This window comes from Trichechus manatus, unplaced genomic scaffold (genome assembly GCF_000243295.1).
Source record: "Trichechus manatus latirostris isolate Lorelei unplaced genomic scaffold, TriManLat1.0 scaffold00030, whole genome shotgun sequence".
Lineage (NCBI taxonomy): Eukaryota > Metazoa > Chordata > Mammalia > Sirenia > Trichechidae > Trichechus > Trichechus manatus.
This window is the reverse complement of record NW_004443966.1, coordinates 12,943,641-12,966,393: the sequence shown is the minus strand read 5'-3', so window position 1 is coordinate 12,966,393 and position 22,753 is coordinate 12,943,641. Positions and strand designations below refer to the sequence as shown.

The 22,753-nt window shown below is 41.9% G+C and overlaps 1 protein-coding gene across 2 annotated transcripts in view; it reads right to left on the bottom strand.

The window, feature by feature from the left end:
- The window catches only part of IQCH (IQ motif containing H), a 240,915-nt gene that overhangs the window by 45,000 nt on the left and 173,162 nt on the right, over positions 1-22,753 (bottom strand). For both annotated transcript variants that reach the window (XM_023729750.1, XM_023729751.1), the window contains one exon: positions 17,351-17,637. In XM_023729750.1, coding sequence (XP_023585518.1) covers positions 17,351-17,637 — 287 coding nt within the window. The remainder of the gene's footprint in view (positions 1-17,350; positions 17,638-22,753) is intronic.

Here is a 22,753-nt window from a genome sequence, read left to right as displayed (position 1 = left end):
ACGTTGCTAGTGGGATTGTAAAACGGTGCAGCCACTTTGGAAGAGAGTTTGGAAACTTCTCAAAAAGTTAAACATTGATTTACTGTTATGACGCAGCAATTCCACTCCTAGGTATACAGTAAAATCTGCGAAAGCTGAACCTGTGTAAGGCAGACATCTGTCAGAGAAGGGAAACTCAAATATTTTCCCACTAAATAGAGAGCAATAGAAAAGTGGTAAGACTGCACCCTGTCAAAGGCGAAAAACTTGTGACACCCAGAAAAACAAGGCAGTCCCATCGAGTTCCAGCTCTCACAGGTTTCACTGTACAACCAAGACAAATGAAAACAAATGTTCACACAAAAACTGGTATGTGAATTATATCTCAGTAAAGCTGTTACACACACACATACACACCTCCAGGAATCCCATTCTAGAACGAATGCCTGCACAATTTGTATGGCCACTTGTTTGAATCTAGTTGAGAAGGTAAATTTGGTTAAAATTCACTGAACCAGGGAGCCTGTGATAAACCACCTCCCGAACTGCCCTCTGAATTTATTCTAGGTATTCTTCAAGTCCATACCTTAAAAAGCTTTACCATATGTAGGTAAAAAAAAAACAACCCTGCGCCATCCACTAAAGCAAACTAGCTCCCAGCAGGGTTAATGCCTGGGCTCAGTAAGCAGTCATGGCTGGAGGCAGAACACATCAGCAGTTGTCAAAAAGACTCCATGAGCTCTGAGGACACACTGTCACTTTTCTACAAGGCCGTGCACCATTTCTTACTCCCTACAGTGCACTTCCTATCCTTCCTACTTCCAGGCTTTCATTTTGTATCAGCTCCTGGACTGAATGGGGTTGGCATGGTAATTCCAGAAGAGAGGCAGAGCTGGTCAGGCAAGTGGGCTGGAGACACTTTCATCTCCCTCGTCCCTCTTGTTGCTCATCCCAGGGCCCCCACCTCAACCTGCCTTCTGTGGCTTAGAGCTCTCCCAAGTTCCGTGCCCTCCACAGGGACACTTCCTCATCCCCATCAAGTTAATCCAGAAAGCCAGTCTTGTCCAGTGTGGTGATGTAGAGGGCTGAGTCCCAAATAATACATGTTTACCATAACGGAACCTTTTGGATTCATTTATCTGAGACAGAATCTGGATTCCATTTGCCTTTGTTGTCTATAGATCCGTTGTCTACAGATTTTGGTGTTTAAAATATTTGGCACCTTGTTGTTAGGTGCTGTCGAGTCAGTTCTGACTCATAGCAACCCTATGTACAATAGAACAAAACACTGCCCGTTCTGTGCCATCCTCACAGTCGTTGCTATGTCTGAGCCTGTTGTTGCAGCCACTGTGTCAATCCATCTTGCTGAGGGACTTCCTCTTTTTCACTGATCCTCTGATTTACCAAGCATGATGTCCTTCTCCAGGGACTGGTCCCTCCTGATAACATGTCCAAAGTATGTGAGACAAAGTCTCCCCATCCTTGGCACCTTAGCGCGACAAAATGCCATCTTTTTTGATGGCAGCAATATTTAGAATGCTGCCTATTTGACTACATGTACGACAGGCTCCAGGAGAGAGACTTGGAGAAGGGAAGAGAAATTAATGTATATTAAGACCCTATCATGTGCAAGGCACCGTGGTATTTTCCTGTCTGTTTTATCATGCCATCCTCACAAGAACCTTGTGAGATAGGTATTAATTCTGCCGTTTTATAGAACCTGAGAAACATGCCCAAATTCCATAGCTAAATGGCAGGGCTAGGGTTAAAATCCAAGTTTCCCTAACTCACCAATCCAGGGTTTTTCTGCCGTGCAAGATCTTGGAGATTACTCTCAATGTAGCAAGGGAAACAAATGCTTGGTAGAATGTGAGAGGGCGCTGTGATGCTGGCATTCACATCAAGAAGAAGCTCCATGGATTACGAGTGGATATGACTCCAGAGGAAGGCCTGTGATTTACCGTGGGACTTTGGGCAAGTCACTTAATACCTTTCTGCCTCACCTTCTCCATTATTTGTCTTGAGAAGTGTAAAGCACTTTGAGAGCCTTACTAAAAGAGTTGTATCAGGACAAAGAAATATTGTCCTTCAGTATAGGTAAGAAGTCAAGGTTCCTACCTGTGATCAATAAAAGTCCTTTGGCACCTTCCAGTAGTGAGCGTATAGGTGGAGCTTTAGGGCCCTGGGAAAAATTCCAGTTGAGTAGCTGATGACTGAAAATCACCATGTAGTTTCCTGCAGTAAGTGTTCATCTTCGGTTACCTGTCTGGCTCTGCCGCTAGGTGAGGCCTCTGTTCTGCTGGGCTCCCCCAGGGGCTGCTTTTAACTGACTGAGCCCTATGATAACATTTGTCCCTAGGTTCAATTTCTGGCAAATGAAAGAAACAACAATAAGGGAGGTATTTTCTTCCTTTCTTCCTCCATTTCCCCCTCTTCCTCTTCTTCTAAAATGCAACACACTGTTTCTTAATATACAACTTCCTCTCAGGAGAATACACTAGAAGGTGTCTAAGCCATGGCAGATAAGTGAAAAATTCTTAGTTTTAGCTCTCCTACTTGTATCTGTTAAGCATTTTACGTGAGTCTTCAAAGCACTTTGTAGAAAATAATCATGAAATGATTTTCTTCATCAACAAGTGAATTAAAACAAAAAAAAAAAAAACAATAACTACAAAATACAAAATACATTCACTGTTGTTTTCCAAAAAAAACCTGGGACAGCATATTTTTTGGTATACCATAAGCCTTTAATACAAATAGAAGTTCTGTGGTATTCATTCTTAGAAAAGCATCTTCCTTGTATTGAGCCTCTTTAGGAATGCCTTCCTGTCCTACACAGTTCGTCTTCTCTTCAAAGGGGCAGGGCACTTAGTTGCCGCCACATGGGGTTCAAAGCATGCTCCTTCCCGTCTAGGAAAGAGCTGCAGGGGAACTCAGTTGTCCTCATCGCAGTAACCCCACTTGGCAGGGAAACCCCATGTTCTTCTTGCAGCCATATGTGACTCTATTCTATAATTCCTTTGTATTTCCTGCCTATGCGCGCCCCATGGAGGGTGAATTTTGTTAGTTTACTTGGACTTGCATTTTTCTATTGTTCCCTAACTTAGCCTGATCCAGTTTCAATGGGTTGGTTTAATATCATTTCCATGTTAAGATATTTGTGGAAAATCTAAGGAGTTCAAAAAACAGACCTAAGAGGCAGGGCCAAGATGGCGGAGTAGTCAGACGCTTCCTGTGGTCCCTCTTACAACAAAGACCCTAAAAAACAAGTGAATCGGTTTCACATGACAATCTAGGGGCCTTGGACATCAAACGCAAAGCTGAGGAATCAGACAGAGCAGCAGAGGGAGGGAGAGATGGTTCAGAAGCAGCAAGGAGTTGCCAGACATGACCAGGCGGGAACCGGCACCCTGCAGGCCAGATTGGCTGGCGTGCGTGGTGAGGCAAGCAGTGGCATTTGGGACGCGTTTTTCACATCGGGAGAGACTGGGAGGTGAAGAGTCTACTCAAGCCTCCAGAACCAGTGAAAAGCGGTGTTCAGTTGGCAAAAGATAAGTACATGCATCTAACCTACCGTGTGGATCAAAATACACCCCTTTTGGGAAAAACCTCTTTCCCATTTACCTGCCCCCTCTCCACTCTGCACCGGGTCCTAGGCCAACTTCAGCAACTGCCACATCCCCTGGGCTGGAAGTAGGACCCATCATGTGCCCTGAACCATTCTTCCAGCCTCGGAGAATGAACAAATTAACAAACAGGAAAAAATAATCTGCTAGCTCCCCTAAGCCAGGAACTCAGGGCAGGCACATCTCCTTTGCCTAGGCACAGGCATAATGGGTCCACGGACTCTGAATGCCTTTCACCCCTTCATAGAGCTGTGTGGGCCAATTTCAATGGTGTAGGCCCTCATTAGCACAGTACAACAGGGTATATACCTGAAGCCTAACTTCAACTGTACCAGCTATATGGTGGAGTGGCAGGTTTGTGACATTTGATACCACTCTGCCCATTAAGCAGGTTCCTCACCTACCCACAACAGTGGCCTGAGGACTGGTGGCTCCACCCATCCCACCTAGCCACCTGTGACAGGGGTCCAAGAACAAGTGGTGCCTCCCAGTCCTTACAGCCAACAGCATTGGGTGCCCATAGTCTGACTGCAAAACCCACCCACCTACACACTCTAGGGAACAGGGACACGCTTTCCTCCCAGACACTCAAGGGCAGCCATCAGCCCCCTGCCTTGCTCAGCACATGACCCCCCTACTGCAGCCAGATACCTGTGCCTACTCCAATCCCCCCTGCCCGTCTAGGACTGTAGGTGAGAGCCTGCACCACACACTTGGTGACCAACTATCTGGACACCTGAGCTGAATTCATACAAGAAAAGTAAACGGACTCCTGGGCTCACGTACCTAGTAACAGATCTCACCACCTGGTGACAGGACGTTAGAGCTTCAAAGGCACCAATAATCAAACTAGCTCACGAGCAGCCTATTTGGGCATATCAAAACAAAACAAAACAAGAAACTAGGACACAGTAAGCAAACATAAAATAAATAAATATAATAACTTATTGATAGCTTGGCAATAACAGTCAATATCAAATCACATAAAGAGGCAGACCATGATGGCTTCAGCAAGCTCCCGAAACAAAGAATCAAGAAATCTTCCAGAGGAAGAGAACTTCTTGGAATTAATGGAAGTAGAATACAAAAGATTAATATACAGAACTCTTCAGGACATTGGGAAAGAGATCATTCAAAACGCAGAATAAGCCAACGAACATACAGACAAAGCAATAGAGGAACTTGAGAAGATTATAGAAGAGCATAATGACAAAAAAAAAACCAACAAAAACAAAAAATCAGACCTAAGTAAGGGAGGTGCTCTTGGATGGGCAAAGAATGTGGCATGATAGGGAAGGGCTGACTCCCTTACAGGCAAAGCCATTCCATGTATTTACTTCATAAGGGCTTGGAACGATAGGGAGCATAATGAATATTATGTTTAAGAAAGCAAGATATATGTTTAAAGGTACGTGTGTATTGTTAAAACAATTCTATTTATTCAAAAGATTCATGTAACTTTATAAAGGTTTTCAGAGATTTTAAAGGATCTGAAGTGCTGTGTTAGACCGTACTAGTAACAGATGTTCAATGACGTGTTTAAGTTTTGTTTTACTGAAAAAGCAATGGATGACTTGATATTTTCTTTTTAAAAAATCATACCAAAAGCTACCACATTTTAAGTATAATTCAAATTCATATTTCTAAAAAAAAGTTATAAATGATTTAATAGAACAGAAGGGATCCTATAAGATCAATGTTACTGTACTGGTGGTAGAAGATTTTGTTTGCTAAATATCTCCTTTAAAATCCCAGTCTTTTGTGTCACTTCTTGTTCTTTTTCTATGAAGACAGATGGTGTCAGTAATTGCCTATATATTTAATTAAGTTAAAAAGTGACATAGTGAGGTTTTGGCGAAAAGTAGGAAATTTTGTGCTACTAGCAAAGAAAGCAAAAGGCAGCAGAAATTTGTAGCCTAAGACATTCCTCACCAAATACACGTTTTTGTTGTCCCTATGTGCTGGAATGTGCGAGTGAATATCTTCAATCCATCTATAAGAACTAAGTAAGGTATTTATCCTGAAAGATAAAGCTCACGATAGAAATCTAGATGACAGTGCTCTTACGTTTTTGACCAGCTAGATGGGAATGACTCTCCCTGTTGTCCACATCACTTCAAACACTGCCCTGATGCTTCAGTGGTTAGTCTAATCTCTGACAGTCAGGTTTTTGCCTGGGATTTCTCACCTAGCAGGCTAATCACTGTGAAATTATTATGGGGAAAAAGCAGCACCTACTTGTAGAAAGTGATTTGGAAAACTGACTTAACCATTCTTGTGGTGTCTGTTTTCAATGTTCCCATCCCTTGAATCCACCTTCTGGCTTAATGGCAATATGGCACTCCCAGCTGTGGGTATGGGCTGCACATTTAAACTCTTAAAGCTTAAAAATGGCTACCACAACACTAATTCTATTCCATTTCGCTTAGTCATTAGCATTTAATGATTACCTTATGTGCTGAGCACAAGGATGGAATATATTAAAAAAAAAGATGTGTTTTCTGGCTTTAAGCTGTTCAACTCAATTCAACAAGCACATTGAGGATATACAAGAGAAACATACATTTTCTTTAGTGATAGTGGTGGAGGACAGGAGAGATACTTATAAAGGAAATCGTCATTAATCCAATGAAGTACTACAGTAAGTATTTGCTGTGAGAGAAAGAACGCGGGCTTGGTAGGCAGATAAGTCACGATTTGAATATCAGAATTGCCATTTAGTGGCTGTAGGACCTCAAATAAGCCACTTTAGCCTCAGTTGCTTCATCTGTAATTAGGGATAATAACACCCACTTCTCAGGGTGTGAGGATTATGGATACCCAACATAATGCCTGGCAACGGCAAAAATTCTATAAATAGTTAATATTGTCATTAATAATCACTCTGATCACCAGTACTAAACCTCAGCTCTGAGAGGCTAGAGGATGCAGGTACACTTGAAGGAGGATTAATTAAGGTGGCTTTCCATGGGAGGGGCCCTGGTGGTGCAGTGGTTAAGCGTTTGGCAGCTAACTAAAAGGTTGGCAGTTTGAATCCACCAGCTGTTCTTTGGAGACCCTATGGGACAGTTCTACTCTGTCCTGTAGGGTCGCTATGAGTCGGAATAGAGTCGATGGTCATGGGTTTGCTTTTTTTGGGTTTCTACGGTGTCTTAGTCATCTAATGCTGCTGTAACAGAAATACCTCAAGTGGATGGCTTTAACGAAGAGAAATTTATTCTCTCACAGTCTAGTAGGCTACAAGTCTAAATTCAGGGCATTAGCTCCAGCAGAAGGCTTTCTCTATCAGCTCTGGAGGAATGTCCTTGTCTTCAATCTTCCCCTGGACTAGGAGCTTCTCCGCACAGGAATCCCAGGTCCAAAGGATGCGCTCTGCTCCTGGCGCTGCTTTCTTGGTGGTATGAGGTTCCCATGTCTTTCTGCTTGCTTCTCTCTTTTATATCTCAAAAGAGACTGGCTTAAGACACTATCTAATCTTGTAGATTTTATCAATATAACTGCCACTAATCCACTTTATTACATCACAGTGATAGGATATACAACACATAGGGAAATTACATCAGATTACAAAATGGTAGACAATCGTACAATACGGGGAATCATGTCCTAGCTAAGTTGACAAATATTTTGGGGGGACACAATTCAATCCATGACACATGGGAAGCTGGATTGTGAAACATGTTTTGAAAGAAGGGAAGTGTATATGGATAGAAAAGAGGGGAAACACAAGTTATGGGGAAGGAAGTGGTATGTGTGAAAGTCCAGGGATGAGAATGCACTTACTAGATAGGGAGCCACCAAGCAGGATTGTCCTGGAGAGTCCTGTGGATGTGAGCAATGAGAAAAGCAACTAGTGCCATATGGTGGGAAGGGGGTGGTTCAGGGCTGTTCTAAGCAGTAGGTAAGGCCTAGAACAAACTGACACCCAACATTACAGTACAGGCGAAATTAAATTAAAATGAATGCTCGTCAAGGATTACTTTGCAAGGGAAAATTTATCACACAAAAGTTTTTGACCAAGGTGACAGGTGGATGTAGAAAGAGGGCTCTAAACTTTGTTTTTGTGATTCTGGGAGCAAGCTGTAAACTGATGTATGCAGAGAATCCTCTGGTCTTTCTTAGCATTAGCAGGGAGCCATTTCCTCCTCCCCTACCTGGCGTCCTCTTAGTCCTGCAGAAAGGTGGTACCTCCTGAAAAGTGCAGGGTGTAGCTTGAGTGTCCAGATTTTCCCTACCTGCCAATGCTTCTTTCTGGTGATTACAGTTAGTAACGTGGTTCAGTGGTAGAATTACTACCTACGTGTGGAGACCCAGGTTCAATTCCTGGACAACGCACCTCATACGCAGCCACCAACCGTCTGTCAGTGGAGGCTTGCGTGTTGCTATGATGCTAAACAGGTTTCACTGGAGCTTTCAGACAAAGATGAAGTAGGAACAAAGGCCTGGCAGTCTACTTCCCAAAATCAGCCAATGAAAAACCTATGATCACAACAGTCTGATCCCGTCATGCATGGGGTCACCATGAGCTGAGGGCCACCTTGACGGCAGCTAACAACAACAACAGAGGGCTTAAAGTCCAGAGAAAGGCGTCTGGATTTCATCTGGAAGAAGCAGGGAGATCCATGAAGAAGTCCTGGGTGGGAAAACTGGATGTAATAAGAGAACTAAGTCTATTATATGTAGACTAACCACAGTTTTACCCAAGAGCTGATGTTTAGGCTTAGGTTAAATCTTCCTGAATATCGAGGTTTACAATGTAAGGTGGTTAACCAAACATTTAAGGACAGTCACATATGGTAATATATACGGTAAGGTTGGCCACTAGTTTTATCAGTGCTGTTGTTGCTGTTATCAGGTGCCACTGAGTCGATTATGACTCATAGTGACCCATGTGACAGAGCAGAACTGCCTGTAGGCTTTTCTATGCTGTAATCGTTATGGGAGCAGATCACCAGGTCTTTCTCTCATGGAGCTGGAGGCGCTGAGTAGGTGTGAACTGCCAATCCTTTGGTTACCAGCCAAGCGCTTAACTGTTGCGCCACCAGGGCTCCTTTTATTAGTGCTATCACTGTTAAAAACAGAACTTTAATTTTTGCTACACAATTTATTGTCATAGTTGTCTTGTGCTTATTGTAGAAGTCACCATTGTCATCATCATTACTATTATTTGTATATTACAGGTCTCTTTCATTGGCACAAAGATGCAGACCTTTCAAAGGGACAGGTCTTTTACTTTAATGATTCAAAACCCTTTGGGATCTATTTTCCCTTCACTAGGTATTAAGTTGTGATTAACAATGTGCCTATTACAGCACTTAAAAACACCAAATAATAGGTGCTTCTGTTTATACCAAAGGTCTATTAAATTTTAATTTAGATACACAGTTAACCTTCTTATATATAAATAAAATACCTTCCCTAAAGATAAAGAGTAAATCTCATTGACCTCCCTTGGTGAATACCTTGTATATCTTGAAAACAGAGATAGGGAGATCTTGCAAATGAGCATACTAGAGGGGGACTCAGAGAGAAGTATTCATTCATTCATTTAATAAATATTTATTGAGCATCTATTATAGACCAGACATGGTGCTAAGTGCTGGGGATACAGCAATGAACTAGATGGAATTATGATAGTTCCGTAGACCTTGGTTTTTCCATTCTTTGAAATAAGTGTATTCATTTCTGATGCTTATATGTCACTTCGAGATGATGATAATGCTCCCTGACTTTTAAAAATAATGCTAATTCAATTCAGATTCCATTCACAGTTTGAGAACCTGCTGAGGGCTCTATGACAGTTTTACACGTGGTTATGCCTTTTGATTTAATAAGAACAGCATCTTCTATCTGCTCAGCCTCTCAGAACATCCTGGGAGAAGGAGAGCAGGAATTCACCCTTTGTCGACGCGCAACGGAGGCTCAGTGAGGTCAAGTCAGTTGCCTAAATTATCACAACTGGTTGGTGGAAAGACTGGGGCCAGAATCCATTACCCATCGCAATGAAAATATTGTCAGATTAGCTCTTTTTTCTATTCTAGGCTTAGAAACAGTTTTCAGGATATATGAGCTATACTCTGATCTACAGGAGTCCCTGGGTTGCACAAACGGTTAAGGTGCTTGACTACTAGCAAAAGGTTGGCGGTTCGAACCTACCCAGGGGCACCTCGGAAGACAGGCCGGGTGATCTGCTTCCAAAAGGTTACAGCCGTGAAGACCGTATCTGGGGTCACTGTGAGTCGGAATTGACTCTACAGCAACTACAAACAATTCTGATACACTTCAGGGTGTCCATTTTTCTCTTCTCTCACCTTATGTCCTTTGTGACAAGCCTTGTTTCCTTTTGTAGTTATCTTATGCATCTAGTAAGGGCCACTACTTAATAGTCACCTGCCGCTGTTTTTCATCTAAACTCTCTTCTGAAAGTTTGGGTTTCCTTTCTTAAAAAAAAAAAAAAAAGTAATAACTATCAATGCTCATAACAGAGACAATTGTTTTAAAAAGTTCACAACTATCCAGAAGCAAAGAAGCCTTTAATCTGAGGATTTCAACAGATAGCATCTGTGCCAATCTATTTGTTTAGAGACTTTTACATAATGAAAAGGAACTGGAAAATGATATATCAATGAATATTTATATGAGGCAAATCAGATACATGAGTCTGTAAGACTTAGATCATCATTTTCCCCATTTTCTACCACTACCCTTCATAGGACCTTTTCCACTTGGAGAACTCTCTCTCTAACCCTCCTTTAACTCCTAATTCTGTTTCAGCTCAAATCCCACCTATCTGCAAAAACCTTTCTTGATCGTTCCAAACAGAAGGGATTTCTCTCTTCTCTGAATTCATATAGCAAGTCATTTGGCAGTTAAACTGACATTACCTTTTTGATGTCTCTTTTATTGGTCTATGTAGTTGTCACTTAAGTCTTTTCCTATAATTCATTTTTCAATCCTGTCTCCCCAGCTAGATGGTGAACTCCGTAAGGGCAGGCACTGCCATGTCTTTTGCATCTTTGCAGCCTCTCTAGCATGTAGCATAGTGGCTCATACATAATAGATGCTCAATAAACACTTGTTTGTTCTTTTAGCGTTCCCCAAAAGTGAATAAGTAAGCTCAACAGAATTGGATCCTTTGGAAGTTGTAAAAGTCTCTCAATCAGGAAATATTGATTAGCTGGCTGTCTAACTTTGGGTTCGATGTCATGAAGAGGTAAAAAATGCAAGGCCCAGTGATTTTTCTTGAGGATTTAAAAATCTCATGGAGGCAATATTTATGCCTAAGAAGCAGTAAAACTACAATACAACTCTGTGCATGTATATCAAATGAGGATGGACGATGGCTGTGGAACGAGCTTCCTGATGCAGGGAGTGTGCTTTGTTTATCTCTGTCGTCCCAGCACTTAGCACAGGGCCAGACTGTGCCCTCAGAAGGTTACTGTTAAATGAAGGTGTCAGTCTCTCCTCTATCCAAAACCCCATTTCAGCTCTCTGTAATGAGTCTCAGGTAAGTGCTTCGCGTCCCTCCTGGAACCCATTAGATACCTGTCCATCAACAGACCTGGCTCTAGGACCCATCAGGGTTTGAAAATAGCTTTTGCTTCTCTTTGGTTAAGGATTGATCCCTTTACCATAATATGGAGCAGAGCCCCTTCCTTCATCCTCATGTGGGCAGGTCAGACCACCAAGAGAACTACGTTGAAACCCCATGTATTCTGGAGCAGCATGTATTCTGCACGGAGTCTCTGAAGGCCTGGAATTTTCCCACTCATAGGGTACTGAAATCTTGGACCTGAGTCCACTGGCTGGAGCAGTTTTGTACCATACTCCTACCAGCTCAAGCTCCCAGGGACTGGCCCTTTTCCTCTTATCCCAGAATGACCCTGTTCTGCCTGATATTCTCAATATTTAAACCTTACATTTCCAAAATTGTTCCTCCATTCTGATTCCCCATATCTCCTGAGGTCTGGATGGGATTTTTCACACTCTTACCTGGAGTTGATTTACAGCTGTGGGCCTGTCCTTGGCGTGCCACTGTCATTTTATCTACTCTTCCTCATCTCCCACCCCCCTTTGCTCTTGTCGTGCCAGCACAGTAAGTTATGGGGGCACAGCTAGGGCTGGGGAACAGGAATTTGAAATGGATGCAGTCACCTCAGTTTTCTGCCTTCCACGTCTGTTGCAAGACATGTGTGCACGTGACAAGATAATGTACGTGAAAGTGCTTTGAAAACTACAGCATTCTCTACATATTTATGATTATCATTATTGACATACTGTTCTGATTATAAATAAAATCCATGCTTACTTTAAAAAATGGAAATGCAGAGAAGACTAAGAGCAAAACAGAAATTATCCTCTGGATTAGTTTCCTTTCACTGTTGTAACAAATTGCCATAAACTTACTGGCTTAAAACAACAGAAATTTATTATCTTACAGTTCTTTGGGACAGAAGTCTCACTGGGCTACAGTCAAGGTGTTAGCAGGTGGAGGCTTTAGGGGAGAATCTGTTTCCTTGTCTTTTCCAACTTCTAGAGGCCGCCTGCACTCCTTGGCTTGTGACCCCTTCCTCCATCTTCAAAGCCAGAAGGGCAGTATCTTCAAATCTTTCTCTCTGATTCTGACAGTCCTGCCTCTCCCTTGTAAGGACCCTGTGATTACACTGGGCCCACCCGGATAATTCAGCATCATCTTCCCATCTCAAGATCCTTAACTTAATCACATCTACAAAGTCCCTTTTGCCATGTAAAGTAACATATTCACAGTTTCAGGGATTAGGATGTGGATGTCTTTGGAGGGCCATTATCTGCCTACCACACCCTTATTCTGCTATGCAGGAATAATGACTTCTAACATCTTCGTGTATATCCTTAGGTTATTTTTGCTCTGCCTATATATTTTTTGTTTTTATAAAGTTATCATATTGCATATATTGTTTTGTAATCTGCTTTTCACCTTTCCACTATTCTATGAACAGTTTCCTGTTAAATATTCTTCAGAAACATGAGTTGTAATGTTTCATAATATTCAATTCCATTGATGTATCATAATTTGTTTAACAAATTCTCTATTACTGGAATTTAGATAATTTGAAATTTTTTGCTATTCAATAAAATATAAATCTTGTGTGATTATTTCCTTGTGATTTTTTACAGTGGATTTGTATTATTACTATTTTCATTATTATTATTAAATTTAGAATTCTCTGATAAAGAAAATAAGTACCATGAAAGTTCTATTGAAATAAATAAGTTTTCAACTGGAAGATTCCTCAGAAGTCAAGTAAGTTAACCTGCTCATTTTACAGTAAGAAGATTGAAGACCAAAGAAAGAAATTGATAATATCAAGGTAATATAGTAATTTTAAAAAAGAGCTAAACTTGACTATATGAAACTTTAGTCTGATGACGAGCATTACAAATCAAGTTAAAACACAAATGACATGAATTTGTAGTACATGAATTATAGGGGTGGGTCACAGGTGAGGCAGGCAAAGGAGATGGCAGGAGTGGTTAGGAGATTGGTTACACTGAACAAATAGGTATATTGATTGAGCAAATAAGGAAATATATTAAGGAAAAAGAGACTCAGGTTTCTCACTGTTGGCGAAGGTTATTTTTATGTGTGGAAAAGGGGAAGTCTAGAAAGAATCCTGAGGTGTTGGATTGGAACTGGAGATACTGGCAGGAAGTCATGGTTTTTTAAATATATACACTGATGGATGTAGAAATAGTTACACAGGCATGAATGTATATATGTGTGTGTGTGTGTGTGTGTGTCAATGTGTGTGTATATGTGTGTGTACTCTACATATATAATGCATATATAGCCTAGCTCTGTTCACTGAGAGGGTCCAGAAGCAATGCCATCCCAGTAGCAACGAGAACAACAAGAGCCTAGATTGTAATAGTATCCTCCACTAAAAGAAACCAGCGCTTCTTGGAGAAATGGTTGATCCTAGGGCTGGGGCAAGGAAAGTATGAGTCTGGAACATCTTATTGTACAAAAAGTAAGAAAATGCTCAGGAATGGTGGGGACATGTCAGAAGGACACAGGAACCATCCTGAAGGATCTACCATTAGTTAAATCTGGGATGATCTGAGCATCGGAATAATGAAAGTATCAAAAGACAACCCACTGAATAAGATAGGAATCCCTGAATCCATAATGATATAAATACACACATACATACATATATTCATAAATGAAAGATGGAGGAAAAAAACCCTCTTCCTTACAGTAGACTGCCAACCAATAGATGTAGAAGGAATGATGGAAATAGCAAATCACCACCATTATAGTGGTGGTTGATTCAGGAGAAGGTCATTGATGGACGCTAAGCTTCATAGGTAGAAATGTGATGAGGAACAAGATATTGGTGTACCTTGGAACACCTCCCCACAAAATAGTACTTACCAATTATGAAGGAATAAATAGCGATTTTATGGTGGATAAACATAACAGGAAAAAAAGAAAAAGGAAAAAAATCAAAATGACAATCTGGGAGAAGATACTTGCAACATGTATAACAGTCAAAGGATTAGAGTTCCTTATATACAAAGAGTTTCTACAAACTGACATTTGTATTATAGCCCAATTTAAAAAGGGGCAAAAGATACAATCAGGCAATTGAGACAAGATTTCTAAATGGTCAACAAACATATGAAAAGGTGTCCATCATCACTAGTAATCAAATAAATACTAAGTAAAACAAGATAATATATTTTTTAAACCTGTTAGTCTATAAAAAGTGACAGAGGTTGATAATACGCCAGTCTCTTCCTTGGCACCACAAACTATGTCAATTAGAAAAGAAATTTAGGGGTTTTCTCAAGTGATACCACTTGCCAAATGGTTAGAGAACATGCCAGTGATTTTACAAGTAATTTATTATACACAGAGAGCAAACATACTTCCCTTGCCGATGTAGAAACACCCTTTGGGAGAATGAAGACCAAAGGCACAAGGGAAAGATTCGTCCAAAGGACTAAAGGACCACAGCCTCCACCAGACTGAGTCCAGCACAACTAGATGGTGCCTGGCTACCACCACCGACTGCTCTGGGATCACAATACAGGGTCCTGGACAGAGCTGGAGAAAAATGTAGAGCAAAATTCTAACTCACAAAAAAACACTAGACTTACTGGCCTGACAGATACCAGAGAAACCCCGAGAGTACGGCCCCCAGACACCTTTTAGCTCAGTAATGAAGTTACTCCCGAGGTTCACCCTTCAGCCAAAGATTAGACTGGCCCATAAAACAAAATGAGACTAAAGGGGCACACCAGCCCAGGGACAAGGACTAGAAGGCAGGAGGAGACAGGAAACCTGGTAATAGGGAACCCAAGGTCGAGAAGGTAGAGTGTTGACATGTCATGAGGTTGGTAATCAATGTTACAAAACAGTATGTATACTAATTATTTAATGAGAATCTAGTTTGTTCTGTAAACCTTCATCTAAAGTACAATAAAAAAAAAAAACCTCAAGAAAAGAAAAGAAAAACCTTTTGAGGTGCTCACTGAGAACTCCCTCCAATGTTGTAATTGTAACCCACATGGCCATATACTCAAGCATTAACAGGAAGGAGAAAGGAGAAGTCATAGTATGATGAAAAATATTAAAAAATCACAGAATCTTGGGTTAATATTTATCTCATCCACTTCACTAATGTCTGAGTTCCTTTTCTACTAGCCTTAACAACACCATCCAGCATCTGCTAGAACTCCTCAAATGTTCACTCATTCGTTCTTTCAGTAAATCTTTATTTACTGAACACCTACTTTGTGCCAGGCTCAGAGATAAGTGCTAAGAATATAATGGACAGCAAAAAAGAGACATGGTATGTTTCCTCAGGGAGCTTACAGTCAAGAGGAGGAGGCAGATATTAATCAGATAATCATGTAAATCAGTTTAAAATTCCAACTGGGATAATTGGTATGAGGGAGAGGTACGTGATGATACAAGGGCCTAAAATGCAAATTCAACTTTGTCGGGGAGGTCAGGAAAGGCTTCCCTGAGAAAGTGTGGTTTGAGCTGAAATACGATGGATGGGAAGGGGGTTAACTAGGTACAAAGAAGAGGCAAGATCATTTCAGGTAGCCAGGTGGCATGTGTAAAGGCCCTGTGGCCGGGGGATAGCATGAAGAGTAAGAGGGACTGAGAGGTCGGTGTGGTTGGGGAAGAGAGAAGAAGAGGGGGAGGAAGGGTAAGACAAGGCTGGTGTGGCAGACAGGGCCAGCCATGTGAAGGTGGGGACTTTTACCCTGGAAGCCTGTAGGGTGTTAAGCCCAGGGCTGGGACCAGCTCTGTGTCTGGAGAAGATTTCTCTCACTGTTGTGTGCAATTCTCCCTATACTGAATTCAAATACAAAAACTCTAACTGTCCCCCTATCTCCATCCTCTCTCCTGCCCCAGGGACCACAGATTTCATCCTTCTTTCTCATGACAAATGTTTGAGGAGGGCAGCCTCCCCTGCCTTAACTCTCACTGCTTCCCGGCCAGCCAGCTCCTTCACTGTCCTCCCCCGACCCAGGTGGATTTCCGAACATCCTTCAGTTTGTCCTTTTCTCTCTCCAAGTGCAGGGCTGAGAATGGGATGTGAAGCCAAGGAAGGGTAGGGGAAGGTAAATGGAGAATGATTACTGAACAAGCTGGAAACTGCCAAAAACATCAACTCTCACTTTGAAACCATCATCTGACGGAAATGGAGAACCATAAAGCCAGGAATAATGAATACAAAACCACGAGACTATATTTAAAATGCTGGCTGACCACAGAATACTGAGAGAGGGCGGGCAGGGGGACCACTTCATCCTTTACACCGAGGTCTGGTCACCCAGCACGAAAAGAGGAGTAACTGAACGTTTTAAAAAATGAGTCCTGTGAAGTAGTAGCGAATTTAAACATTATAATTTTGAAAAATACCAAAGCAAAAAAGGTTAAAAATTATTTATCCAGAATATTATACATCAGAGCCACACATATGCACAAGTGTAATATTGAGTAAATAAAAGCAAGTTGTAGAATAATAAAAAATGAAAGCATATGTTATTTATGGATACATCCACGTGCAGTAAGAATGGAAGGACAGGGAAGGAAACTGGAACCCCAAGTGTTAGGCAGTGACTGAGCCTGGGAGGAAAAGGGCCATATGATTGGAAAAGAGTACATGGGACTGGAACTGGTGTTGGCACCATTTGATTTTTTTAAGCTGAGTTGGGGCACATGATGTTCATTATATTATTATTTCTACTTTTCATATTTCTGAAATATTTACCCATGATCTTTTTTAAAGAAAAAACTGATAGCCTAAGTTGTTAGTGAATTACTGGTAAGAAAAGGAACAGGGACAAGGACTCTTCACTCTTTTCTAGTGACTGATTTTCTACTTAAGAGCAGGCTTTGGACAGGTCACATCCTGTGTGGCACGAAATAGGTTTGTGATAAGACAACAGGCACAGCACTAATGTGCAGAATTGAGGGTTCAGTCGACAAGCTATGTGGGATGAGTTTCAGTCACTGAAACTCAAACTGTACCCAAACAAGATGACCCTGGACCCATGTTTCAGGATAGAAAGCCTGGTCCCAAGTGGACTGGCATGGACCATGTAATTGCTGAATTTACAGAATCGGCTCCTGAGAGCAGTGAATTTCAGAAGCTCCCTCCTATTCCCCAAAGCATGGGCATGGAGGGTATGGAGTCTTTGACTATTTTAGTATTTCATCTAGAATCAATTCAACTTACCTGCTGCTCCATGGTGACTGGATCGATAAAAGTCACCAGGTCTACAGAAAAGTAACCAACCACATCTCTCGTTTTACAGGCATTTCCGATTTGGAGGCACATAGAATGGAGAACTTGGGGGTCCACTGAGGTCTGAGGTAAGGTGGTACCGGAGGAGATCAAGGGGCCGTCTGCATGAAACTGGTCCCCCGTAGACAGTATCCTGATTACTCCATTGGGCTCTATCAGCATGTCTACTGTCAGGTTGGTGACACTTTCTGCAGGTGGGAATGCTTCGATCACGCCCCCTGGTGGGAAAAGCACAGAGTAGGTGAAAGGATGGGTTCGTGCGGACTTCGCCCATTTAGAGCAAGAGGAAAGAGCACAGGTTGGCAGTTGGACTTGGGCTCAGATCTTGGAAGCTTTCATGTCTTAACAGACATTGGGCAAGCAACTTAAATTCCCTGAACTTCCTTCTCCTCATTTGCAAAATGGACATAATAAAAAAACCTACCTCACTGGATTATTGTGAATTTCAGAGATATTGTGTCTTAAGTATTTAGCCCAATGCTCGGGGTAGTAAGGCTCAATGAATGGCAGTTTTGATTCTGACCATAATTAGGAAGACACTGTAAAAATCATCAAGTTTACGCCCATTCATTACATAAATGATGAACCCAAGGACTACAGGCAAATCCCTCAAGGGGAATTAACTGCCCATAGACCAGTTCGTATCTTGATGACCAGTGCTCTTTCTGTTCAACTTCACTACTTTTCAAAGGTCTGAGAGGTCTGGGTTTTTATCAGGCACAAGAGAACCCAAAAAAACCAAACCCATTGCCATTGAGTTGATTCTGACTCATAGTGACCCTATAGGACAGAACAGAACTGCCCCATAGGGTTTCCAAGGAGTGGCCAGTAGATTCGAACTGCTGACCTTTTGGTTAGCAGTCAAACGCTTAACCACTGCACCGCCAGGGCACAAGAGAAGGTTGACCACATGTCAGCCAGGGGACTCCTATATATAGCCGATTATGAAACATTTTTTAGACTAAAGAGCTGGGAGATGCTGCTTCTCTTAAGGAACAATTGTGCTTCCTCCTTATGGATAATGAGAGCTTTATAATTTATCATATTTTACTTTCTGCTTGGAATACAAAAAAACATAGAGGCAAAATTTTTTTTCCCATACGAAAATTTATACATACATTGTTATGTGAATCAAATTGCTCTCCCCATACTGCAACAGCACACTCCTCCTTTCCACCCCTGATTCCTCATGTCCATTCAACCAGCTCCTAACCTCTCTGCCTTCTCATCTCACCTCCGGACAGAAGCTGCCCATCTAGTCTCCTGTATCTGCTTGAGCTCAGAGGCACACTCTTCATGAGTATCACTTTATGTCCCACAGTCCAGTCCAATCCCTGTCTGAAGAGTTGGCCTCAGAAATTGTTCTAGTTCTGGGCTGATAGAGAATCCGGGGGCCATGCTTTCTGGGGTTCCAGAGAGGCAAATGTGCTGCTGAATCGCAGCAACAATATTAGCCCTGCTAATTCTGTGGGCTAGCTTGGTTGCTCCCACAAACATTACATGACCCAGATTTTTTATTGTATATATGCCTTTTATACAAAAAGTTAAAAAAAAAAAAAGTTCATTTGTAAAGAGTTAGATAATTTATAAGTAAAAACAAATAAGTGTTCCCTAGACAGGGCACCCTCTGGATCCTGATAGAATTAAGGTAAACTTGACCTGTATTTCAAAAATTTGCTCAGGCAGCAGGGGAGTGGCCTTTGCCCACAGGTGTTTAAGCCACAGATTTTAAACAGCTTGTATGGTTAAATCCTGAGACTTGAGCAATTGTCAAATGTAGCCACCTGTTACTTTATACAAAAGACACTTTCCTTAAATGTCTACAAATTTGGCTGCAGCTGGTCCTAAAGAAAGTGGAGTTTTGGAAGGAAGACTGATTAATTTTGGAGAGTACACATTCAATCCCTAATTTATCTACCTGGTTGGCTCAGGGTGTGTTTTTTTTCAAATGAGGCCTGCTTGTGTGTGCTGTACATAAATACTAGGTGTTGAGGATTTAGCAAGGTAAATGCAGCCAAGCAACAACGAAACAGTCTCTCTGATACAGTTAACTTGGTGGCTTTAGCCATCACCTACACTTTGAGAAAGGGGCCCTGGTGGTGCAATGGTTAAGTGCTCGGCTGCTAACTGGAAGGTCAGTGATTCAAACCCACCCAGCGGCTCAGTGGGAGACCTGGTGATCTGCTCGTGTAAAGATTACAGCCAAGGAAACTCTGGGGCAGTTCTACTCTATAATATAGGGTCACCATGAGTGGAAATCAACTCGACAGCACACAACATGCGTTGAAACATAGTGCTTCAGTGGAAACATTTTCCTTTATAATTTACAAGATGACTTTAGATATTTTATTTCAATTAAGCTTATTTGTATTGTCAGCATCATGACCATAGTCTTTTCATTGTTCATTGTTTTCCTTTCAAAGTAACTAATTCCTCTTTCTAAAAAATATATTGCCTTTGTTATAATCCTATGACAATACCGAAATCAAATCTGTAGCACATTTTGTGGCCATAAGCACCCTTGAGAGTTGCAGAAATGGAACGAAAAGAGGTGATAGTGGGAGATGGTGGGATATGGTGGTCTTAGAGTCAGCAGACCTGGGGGGATGTCCCCACTCATTCAGTAAACGTTTATGCAGGGCCTGCTGTATGCGCTGGGATTAGGGCCAGGCAGAAGCTTTGCAAACACTGACTTACAAGAATCAGATTTTTGAGACATGCTACACACAATTGCAGGATCTAACTTGGGGTTCCCGCTCACTACTTATTTGTTGTGTGATTTTGCTCTAGTTACTTCCCAGCTCTTAGCCTCAGTTTCTTCATCTATAAAACTGGGTCAGTAAAGCCTATTCTGCCTCCCATAAATAAGCTTGGTGTTTACAACATGGCTGAGAGGAAAAGATAGAGATGAGCAGAAGGCAAAGACGAGGCCTTAGCTTGTGGTTCTATAGCTCAGTGTGGTTCTATAGCTCCGTGTGCTTCTGTAGCTCCGTGTGGTTCTGTAGCTCCGTGTGGTTCTGTAGCTCCGTGTGGTTCCGTAGCTCCGTGTGGTTCTGTAGCTCCGTGTGCCTCTGTAGCTCAGTGTGGTTCCGTAGCTCCGTGTGCTTCTGTAGCTCCGTGTGGTTCTGTAGCTCAGTGTGGTTCTGTATCTCAGTGTGCTTCTGTAGCTCCGTGTGGTTCTGTAGCTCAGTGTGGTTCTATAGCTCAGTGTGGTTCTGTAGCTCCGTGTGGTTCTGTAGCTCAGGTGACAGTGGCTGAGAAAACACTTTCTGATCTATAAATCTCACATGAAAATACATGTTTTAGAGGAAGGCTTTGCAGGCTGACCTTGGAAGATCTAGAAACTTCCTAACATCCTGTCCTGGATGGATCTGGAGATCTTCATAGTCTTCCCCTTCCAACAGAGAAACTCCTCCCTTTTCTGACCAATTTTTGTTGTAAGTATCTCATTTTCCATTTAGTCATGGGGTTGACTCTTTTACTTTTACCTTTCTGTGATTGTAATTTAATTTTCAAGCCGAGAGGACATTGGAGGTCATGTAGCACAACCTGTCTCAGTGAAGAATTCCTTGTCAGCATTCTCAGGAGATGGTTGGCCATCCAACCCCTTGCTTAAAGACTTCATTAGCAAGGTGTTCATTACAAATATCCTCACTCTACTTCCCTGCCCCCACCCCACCCAGCCAGTATTTTCCAACAACCAACAAATCTCTCCTTTCCCATGCTCTCACATACTAAGCTATGTTCCTTGGGAAAAATATACCCACTGGCTCTGCCATAAGTTCTGGCGACTTACTGGCTCTGCCACTTGTTAACAGAGTGATGGGAGGTGAGTTACGTAATCTTGTGTCTCTGTCTCCTCCTTTACAAAGAAGGGTAAGAATAGTACCCACCTCAGGGGACGGCTAATACGCGTATGCTTAGAACAGTGCCTGGCACATAATAAGCACTGTTTGCTATTATCATTGTGTTGTTGCTGTGTTGTTGGTATCATCTGATAGTTCTTTCATTTCATATTATTATTATCACTTCACAGATTTTTTAGTCCCTGGAGGCTGCTATCAGATCTCCTCTTAATCTTTTAGAAAGCCAACCATATCCTCTTTCCCGAACTCTTCCTTATAGGGTTTGGCTCCTTAACCTTCTCTTTACCTTCCTCTGAGCATATCTGAGCGAGTCAGCAGTCTTGCAGACTGTGGAGCTCAGATGTGCTCTGACCAGCAATGACTAGAGTGGACAGGTAACTCCTACGGTCTGTCATACAAGCTTTCTCTTATCGTTCATGTAGGTAACCAGACAAGAATGTCTGCCTTAGACTTGAATCTTCTAGACAGTGAGGGGGCCACTGCCTGTGTGTGCCTCTGTCTAGCACTCTCACAGGTACCTCTGCGACTGGAGATAGGCATTATTTGCTCCATTTATTCCCTCATTCATGGACCTCATGATGTCATTAGAAAATGAAGATGAGTTAGGAATGTCATGATGAAAGCAATGGAGCCTCGGGTTGTTTTCTGGACTGCAGAGGACACTTATTTGGAAATTCTACCTTCAGAACATGAGCCAGCCCAAAAGGTCAACAATTACTCTAAAGCAAAGATGAGAAGCTAAGGGGGAGGGAAACCAGAGTACTGGAAACAGAAGAACCAGATGCAATTAGAGAGAATGTTGACACATTGTGAAAAATGTAACTAATGTCACTGAACAATTTGTGCAGAAATTGCCAAATGGGAACCTAATATGCTGTGTACACTTTCACTGAAAACACAATATTATTTAAAAAAAAAAAAAAGAACATGGGCCAGGGTGGTGCAAATGGCTTGCACTCAACTACTAATCTAAAGGTTTATGGTTTGGACCTATCCAGCAGTGCCGCAGAAGAAAGGACTGGCGATCTGCTTCTGTAAAGATTACAGCCAAGAAAATCCTATGGAGCAGCTCTATTTTATAACACATGGAGCTGTCATGAGTCAAAATCAACTCAGTGGCAATGGTTTGGTTTTTTGGGTTACCTTCAGAACCGGAACTAAGACCATTTCTGCTCTCCTAGAAAATCGAAGGGGAATTAACATTTACTGAAGACTTATTTTGTGTCAGCCTCCATGGCAGAAACTTTCATATCTATATTTCATTGAATCCTCACAACAACCCTGTGAGTAGATAAGTCAGTGAGGAAACTGGGCCTCCAAGGGTTTAAGAACCTTGCTCAAGGTCATGGATAAGATTTAGACCAAGGTCATCTGATTCCAAAGCCCACCTCTCAGGAGAAGTCTGTACTGCAAAAAAAAAAAAAAAAAGCCCGGGACCTTGAGCTATGCACATCATGCTTGGTACACG